This window comes from Sardina pilchardus, chromosome 23, assembly GCF_963854185.1.
Source record: "Sardina pilchardus chromosome 23, fSarPil1.1, whole genome shotgun sequence".
Lineage (NCBI taxonomy): Eukaryota > Metazoa > Chordata > Actinopteri > Clupeiformes > Clupeidae > Sardina > Sardina pilchardus.
In genome coordinates, this window is record NC_085016.1 from 10,262,242 (window position 1) to 10,271,175 (window position 8,934).

Genomic DNA, 8,934 nt, shown 5'->3' on the forward strand with positions numbered 1-8,934 from the left:
AATAAGTTCTCTGAAATCACATTTATAACTGTAACAACTAGTCATTATTGCTGATATTAGCACACGTGTGTAATACATGGGTAGGTCCTGTACATTCATTCAATCATTCCTCATTCAACAGTGTCTTAAGTCAATTGATACATCAGTCAATTTATATTGACCATGGACCACCATTCACTGAATTCATTCAATTCAAGTAGACTATCAAAGTATTTCAAACAAATCATTTATTTGCATGTATGTTCTGGGCATGTGTAATGTATTACTGCCAAAATACTCTGTTCATTCACGCATCTGACCGAGCTCAATCATTCTTTAGTCCTCTTCAAATTTTAAAAACACATCAGACTAGTGGCATTTCAGATGAGAAAAAGGACAGTGACAGGACAGGTGATCTCTCCTCACACTGACCATGTTCATTTCACACGGTCACCTTTACAAGCACTGAGGCACAGCGCAGTTGAGTGGACAAGGACAGTCCTGTGGCCTTGATATGTGAGAGGAGGTTTAGAACGAGCCGTGCACGTCACATCCGTGAACGTCGTTTAGGGTCTCTGTGTGAGTTCTCTTCCCTTAGTCCGTCTCAGACACGGCTCAAAAATATTGCATGTTTGTTTCCACATGATGAATGAAGCCTCTTCTCGGACGTTTTTATGCGGTCGGTAAGAAGTTACCCGTGGCCATACTCATTGGCCCGTGGGTTCGGGGGCTGCAGGTTCATTCCTGGGGAGGCTTAGTAATTCGTCAATCCTCTTCTGGTCAGTGATTGGGTCCATCACATGTTCACTCATATCGTTGACCAAATTCTCTGTGAGCTGGAGCCGAGCAGACCTGAAAATAAAAAAAGAATGTTACGATCAACCGACTTTCAGTCCACAAAGTTGGCCTTTGGAATTAAAATAGCCCCAGATCATCACATACCCTTCACCATAGCTAGAGATTGACATGGTGTGTTTTCACAGCCTATTAGCCTGTTTGATGCTCATTGAGCTCAATGCATATCAAACAGGCTAATGGGCTTACTGTAAAACACTCCATAACAATCTCTAGCTATGGTGAAGGGTATTTGATGATGTGGGGCTATTTTAATTCCAAAGGCCAAGGGAACTTTATCAGGATGCATAACATCCTGGATCCATGAAATAGCTGGCCTTTAAAAATAATAACATATACAAAATCTTCCTGCTCCTATGGGAATTTAACATAGGGGTCAAATACTCATGCCCCCTAGCATTTAAAGAAGAACATCTATTTATTTACGATACATTCTTCAATCACAAAGAAAATTGGTGTCCTTATTTTTACTCATTTTTTTTATTAAGACATTAAGATCAATTGTCAAATGATGATTTTATATTCCCCGTTTTAGTCAACTTGCATGGCATCAAATACATGTGCCCTACACTGTATATGGCTGCTTTGCTGTCTTTGAGACTGGTCAGCTTGCCGTTTGTAAGGGGAAAATTAATTCCCAAGTTTATTATTATGTCCTATAAGATATTAGTTGCCGTAGCCATCTGATGCTCAGTAAAGGTAAAGGACCATGGACACAGATGTAAATCTACACATAATAGCTTGAATAAAAAGAAAGCCAAGTAGCCATCAGAGATGCTGTGGAGTGACTTCAAGACACACATTCACACCAAGAATATCGCTGAATGGAATTAAGACTAGGCCAGCGTTCTTTGCATAACATCTGTTGTGCATATCTTATTCAGTTACCAGGAGCGCTTGGTTTGGGTTATTACTGCCAAAGTAGGTTAAATCAGTTTTAATCCCAAGGTTCACATAATTTCCCACTGGCAGTGTGAATGTTTTATGGGTGTGTTTAATAAAATATTATCATATTTTTTTAGCTATTCACTGAGGCACATTGTGTTTGTTTACACTGGTCATTTAGACAAGGATCAGACCACACGTTACGACCAATTAATGCAATTAACGTATGATCATTTCAAAGGGCCACTGCACCCGTCCCTAAGGCAATACGACTTAATCTCTGCATTTCACACACTCTGCTGCTCTTGTGCCACATACACATAATACCTTTCTCCAAACTGAAACATCCAAGTGATGCTATGGGTCAAACTGGTATTGTGTTGTGGGTGTGTTAGATTCTGAATCCAGGTCCCCCCATTGTTAAACTAACTATTTAAACGGTGGAAAGTATTCCCACCATGAGTACATTTGCATGTATAAGGAAGACGCTCCCTTTTGTCCCCCCGATATGATGCACTTTCCCTGATAAACAACAATGTCAGAAACTGCTGGAAAAACCTGCTAAACCAGAGGAATGTTTCACACTTTGTGTGAATGTGTAGAGACCTTCTTACATCACATTCCAGCCAGTCCTCGATCTGGTATGGACAGATTTACCTACTCAACAGCAAATATGCAAGTATTCCTCCATTGTAAAAACAATGTATTTTGTCTTTTGTAAAACAGTACTAAGATCATCTGCATACAAATTCAGTTTACAATCAAATCATCAAACTTTAGTCGTTATGTTAAAGCATAGTTTTGGCTGCAGTACCAGCATATATTTCTTTCATACCTGACCGCTCATCCTTTTCAACTACTGGCCCATCTCCTGCCCTCGATCTCGCATGCTTGAGGGCATTTTGCTGTTCAACCGAGTTCAGTATGATCTAAACACTTCGAGAACACTGAAGGAAGACAGACTCAAGGAATCTGAATGAACGTACCACTCTGCCACCTTGAGGTCATAGAGCTCCCTGCGCTCTCTCCTCCTCTTCTCTCGAAGCGTCTCCCCGGCAGCCTTCTGCGCAATCCCGATCAGCGCCCCGGCCGGCAACCTGAAATCATCTCTAAAATGAGCTCAGACTGGACACACAATAGACCTCTGAAGTTCGCCTACAAAAAAGCCACCATCTTTGCCCAAATAAGGAGATCCGGTATCTTGAGATTTTTTCTATGGGAAAATAACATGGGGATTTTCAATAATCGCACCTGTTAAACACTCGCGGGGATGATGACATTAGAAATGCAGACGTTTTTCACTACACAGTTTTGTCCACTGCCTTCTAGTGGATACTGTGATCTTCGGCAGGTGAAGACGGCACACTTTGATCTTTGCTACCCCAAAGCTAACTTACAATGCAACTTGCCATAGGCAGTTAGCTTCAATTAACTCCCGGATCTCCTTATATGGACAAAGATGGCAGCTTTGGATCCTTTTTGTAGGCGAACTTCAGAGGTCTATGGCAAGAGGTGACTTTTAAAAAATGTAAGTTAGTTCAGATGGATAATGTCCCTGGTCATTAAGCCTCAACAGTCACATCTTAGTTCACGATGACATACAAAGTCAAATGACTTTGACCTCCACACAGAGAATAAACAGGAGTTTTACTTTGGGAGCTCACTTGGCAAATGGTATGTGATGAAAAAAAAGAGGAAAAAATTGGAATACATCAAGGATATATAGTAATAAAACCATGGGATTAAGGCAAAAAGAAAAAGAAAAAAGTTTTTTCTTAAGCCTGGTGTAGCCTAACTCAAATTCTTATCAGAATCTGAGTCTGGTAACAAGCCATTTGGATTTGCTTATAGGGCATGTTTTAACCTAGCCTGGAAGCCACCACAAATGTAACCCTCCCACAAAATCTGACAATGTGAAATACCTTAATCACTGTTTTCTGTTCGGCTTTTAAAATGATTGCGGTTGGATTGTCATTATCTTGTCTAACAGAGACGATGCTTTTCTCCCATGGCAGCAATTTTGTTGTAAGCAACTCAACTCAAGCACACTCACTTGACTGCTCCACTGTTGCTCATCTGACCATCATCGTATGAAGTCTGACCAAATGATTTGACTGGCCCGAACATATCCTAACCTTGGGCTTTCAAGATAGTTTTTCTTGGTTAACAAACCAAATTCAGTCCCCTCAAAAGCAGTAAATGTAGTCAAGTTCGCTCTGTCATTAGACCACCTCAGACTTGGGCAACTTGACCCTATGTTGACATTTGACTAAACATGACATCACTAAACTTCAGAACAGACATTGTTGATGATGCTAGGAGTACTAAAAGACTGAGGCTCACCCTAGCAGTCCACCAATGACTGATCCAGCCAGCATCCCCACTGGACCTAGACTGAACCTAAACAATCCTCCCGTCACAGCTGGGGGGAAAAAACACACATTTTACATGAACATAATGACCCAATCCCAATGTCCGGACTCACGGACTTTGGTGCGCATTCTCGCGAAATTCGTAAGGGCTTAGGGCTGTCCCAATGTTGAATTACAACGGGCGTGAGGGTCTGAGTACACACATTTACCGAGCCCTTTCCGTGAGTCTGCATCGGTGCAGACTTAACCTAAGGGAATTACCCACCGTTCAAAGTGTTGTGACGTTTACCACGGACATCATAGGAAAATCCGGATATGACAAAGGTAAACAACAGCACGACACATACGTGCATGGTGCAAATGTTAGCAACGTCTTTGTTAGTAAACATCGCCAAGGTACATGTGATCTCGTGAAGTGCTGTCCCAATCCCAAATACCTATCTCAGCCCATGTGGCCACACACACTCACTCACTTAGCACCTGAGATCAATTAAGTCTGTGAGTCCTTAGTCCTAGTCCTAGTCTTTAGGGCTGACATTGGGATTGGGCCAATGACCTGAACATAAAACACTCATCCCTCACAAAATGCCTGCCCTACATGAGAATAAACAAACAACCCAGTTCACAGGCTGGTTGTTTCAGACTCACCTCCAGCTACACCATAGTAACCAAGAGAATTTTGGTCCGTGTACACACACAGGCCTGTGCTCACAGTGCTGTAAAATAAAACACACAAAACATGGATGAGGGCACAAACACATTCTCACAAACAGGCCTGTACTTGTAACAGTAAATAGCATTGACAAAACCAATGCATGAAGATTTGCACTTTACTGACTCTCATAGCCAAATACACACACAAACAAACAACACACACACACACACACACACACACACACACACACACACACACACACACACACACACACACACACACACACACACACACACACACACACACACACACACACACACACACACACACACTCTCCTCTAGTCACTCACTTGAAGAGCGTAACAAAAGCCGCTACCCTCCAGCTCCATCTCCAGCCATAACGCAGGAATCCCCTAATCGCAGCATTATGGGATGCCCGCTGAGAAGCAGAATACAAGCAAATGTAAACCACTCACTCATTCACACATGCAAGAAGTCCACAGGTGCTGTGTGCCATCACACAGGCTGACTCTTGTTGCAAACAAATATTCAGCATCAATGACTAATACAGCTACTGTACTAATACTGGTATGTTAACAATTACAACTAGAAATATTACCAATTAGTACACTCAATGATATAATCAATCAGTGCTGACCACAGCTTCGATTTGGGTTCTGAACACCTCAGCCTGGTTGAGCTGGATGAATCGCTGGCGTGCGTGTCGAGCTGCAGGCATCCCTCCGTACATCATCCCAACCAGCGCTGCCATCAGGCTGCTCTTCGCCACGTTGCTCACCTCCTCCGAATATATCCCGCCATCGCTGCAAGGGAGGAAAAGAGGGGACAGTGACAGAAAGACTCAGGTTGGAAAACTGAGAAGACATGTGGGAAAGCTTCTGAAACTAATTTACTTGAGACATACAGTAGGACTAATCCTCAGGAGTCACTGATAAATACTTTGGTTGTTAATGACCTTGATACAGGTGATGCAAAAAGACAGAGGTACCGTGAGCCAAAGACCACACCAATGGACTTTCTCACACACCTGGTATCAAAGAGGTCTTTGATGCGGTCCCAGCCCCCGTCAGGAAGCTCTGGTTTGCCTAAGATTGTGGCCTCATGGGCACTTTCAGCTGCTTGCACGCGGGGGAGAGGGAATGAGAACCCGTTGAATATTCTGCCACTGAGCTTCTGTGGCACAGATGTGTTGACGTTTCCACACGTGGAATGAGGGAGATCCATGATGAGTGAAGGAACTGGGCACACGCCTGTTGGCACATAAACACATCCATGCACCTCCACAGTTTATTAGTTTGTCTTTTTGAATGTTTGCGCAAAACAACTGTACGAACACACATCCAGGTCTCTCCCCAAATCTCATCAGCAAAAGGTGGTAGAAAATTGGATACGACCATAATGACACTACAGCTGTACCTGAAGCACCCAAGCAAGAAAACAAGACACTTTGCTAACACCTGTGTTAGCAACTGTCATCACCGAGTATCTCAATGACAGGGCTCATTTTCATGAGCAGTTACTTATGTTACTATACAATACCTATAGCTTTACAATGAAAAAAGAGCTCTCTCCATTTCCGCTACTCCGTTCATAATAACAGTGATAGTAATTATGAAAATACAATGAAAATGTTATCCAACAGTAAGCTACTGAGAAAATTGTCCTACCGGTCGCTGTTCTTTGCGTACCGTGTTATATCACTACAACAACAAACCACTTCAGAGCATTATCGCCACCAACTGGACGGGAGTGAGGACTACAAGGACACTTTTAGCGAACAAACAAGTTATGAATGGAAGACTGAATAAACAAATGTATGAAAGGTTAGGTAGCCTATACGCACGCACAGACACACACACAAACAAACACACGACATTAAGATTCACAGGATCACACGGTCTCTTGGCATTTTCACAAACGGGATTAGTTTCTTTCCTGCTCCTCACTGATATGAATCCTGTCTCAACTTTATTTCCTCTCGGTTGAAAACATGGATGAACAGTCCCTACACATGAAGAATCACATTGAACTGTACGTCCAGCTGGAAATAACTAGCCTGATTTTTGGGAATTTGTGAAAAAATCACAGGTAGGCCGTGCTAATTAATTACAGAACAGCAGATGTTTTGTTCTAAAATGAAATTCATGCAATATCACTTTTTGTTGCTTCACATTAATTGTCTGAAGATACCCTCATATCCTCAAATCAAAAAGAGTGAGTCAAACATATAGGCCTAGGCTATCCTAAGACATGAATGAGAGATACAGTACATGAGATGGAGGAATCTTTCTTAATGCAAACGCTTCAAAAGTTCAATGACACAGAGGGTCATAGGCCTACTGGGGCTGACGATGCTTCAGTGCAGCTCTCCCCATGATTCCACTTGGATTCCTTGCCTGAGTTGTTCATACTCATCATCATGGAAAACTCTCTGGCATGCGAGTTGATGAGAAGTATAGGTGTAGGCTACCACTGAAAGACTTCACTCTACATTATGAAAATGTGTCTCTTTTCGGGCGTAGAAAGAACACTTGGAAATGTGCTAATTGGATGAGGGTAAAAAAGAAAAAAAAACGAGTGAGTCTGCAACTCATCTGTGACATATCTGCTTCTACTCCAGATCGAATAGGCCTACACTTCACCAATCTTTGTTCAGCACCTCACCACCTGTGACAGGATCAGGAGCTGGTTGTTGGGAGACTGGAGAAGTGGATGAGGTGTACGGATGAATCAGAGAGACAGATGGATGTAATTTGTCAATGGTTCCCTGGAGGACTCTCTACCTGTATGGTCCGTGTTCAGCATGCAGTGGCATGAACTGGAGGCTCTGAAGGCCTTGACCAGTGTGGTAGTCAATCTAGGCTCGGGATGGACACAGTCATCAGATGGGTAAGAAAATCAGTGACAAAAATCTAGAGACTGGAAAAATTATGAAAAAACTTGGATTAATAGTAAGCATAACCATGAATAAGTCCATTTTAAATTTACAGTAGCTAGGTATTATTATGCCATCAATTTATCATCAGATATGCAATTCAGCCCACTCACATGTGGGTCATTCCGTGTCAAATCACCCAATTTCAGCCAATTTGGAAAGTGACCCTCTCCAAAAAAATCTGAAATAAATCACAGGTGTTTGTAGCCTAGACCTATGCACAAATCTTAAATAGTATGTCTGGATCACTAATGGTTTAAAAACTGCAGCCCTTTGAAGCTTCAAGTCATTTTAAGCATTGTGGTGAACAATCCTTTTTGGTCAACTTGCAACGTTATTGGTTCTTTTGGTATTTCACACACATCAGTGAAACTATGTGAATGGAAGCACATTTTCCTGTTGAATTAAGAAATCTAATCAGATGAGACGTGTCTTGTGTAATTTCCCCTCTGTAAAGCTCTGAAAATGGCTATAAATTCATTATGTGAAAAGACATCATCACTTTTGAAGGCTTCTCATTCGAAAGGTATGTGCCACAAATTTCATCAGGTTTTTTTCCCACTCATATATGGACTATAAGGTCATGTCCATGCATCAACTTTGGTTGTAATCGTTGTCATATTGTCAGAGCATTTTGTTTTAATTGGGCTTGATTTTCAAAAAGCCCATTTTCGTCCTATCATTTCACCATGTGGACAGTTAACAGGATTTTTTTTAATTTTACCATATCACATTCTGTATGTGAGGATAATCTGTCCAAAATGTGGGCTTGTTGCTGAGTTTCTTTATTGGAGATATGATTTTTGGAAAATATTCTCTATAAATCCACTGAACTTGCATTGGATCTGCAGTACCACTTTGCACCACATGGGGTGCTCTTTTAATACAATGGAAGTCAATGGAAGAGTAAGAGATTCACTTGTTTGCTGCACATATCCAATCTAAACACACATTTTATGGTTCATAGTTGAATTTCTCCAAGTAATTATAGCAACATGAACAACATACTACTCATAAATAAATCTTATTTAGAGAAAATAAGCGGATCAATCAAATTATACACACATAAGACTGACTGGTCATTATACATACAAGATACTTGATGAGTTATCTCCTTTTCATGAATGCGTCTTGGATCCAGGCAATAGCGTTTTGAGCCCTCATACCTTTTGATTAAAACTTTTATGTGATGGAAACATGCATGGTCATCTTCATCTAAACTGCATCTGACG

The 8,934-nt window shown here is 41.5% G+C and overlaps 1 protein-coding gene across 5 annotated transcripts; it reads right to left on the minus strand.

Moving 5' to 3' along the window:
- Positions 1–210: 210 nt before the first annotated feature.
- On the minus strand, positions 211–7,805 carry timmdc1 (translocase of inner mitochondrial membrane domain containing 1). 5 transcript variants are annotated; one of them, XM_062527965.1, is made up of 8 exons: positions 7,551–7,805; positions 5,795–6,017; positions 5,405–5,570; positions 5,097–5,185; positions 4,740–4,807; positions 4,063–4,141; positions 2,706–2,816; positions 211–831 (listed from the first exon to the last, which is right to left on the minus strand). In XM_062527965.1, exons 1-8 carry the CDS (start codon positions 7,570–7,572, stop codon positions 687–689), a joined length of 903 nt encoding a protein of 300 aa, XP_062383949.1. In that variant the 5' UTR covers positions 7,573–7,805; the 3' UTR covers positions 211–686. The 5 variants fall into 5 exon arrangements, with proteins under 5 accessions (XP_062383949.1, XP_062383950.1, XP_062383952.1 ...); XM_062527966.1 differs by having other exon boundaries at positions 5,795–6,045; positions 7,551–7,804; XM_062527968.1 differs by lacking the exon at positions 7,551–7,805 and adding an exon at positions 6,435–7,533.
- Positions 7,806–8,934: the final 1,129 nt, after the last annotated feature.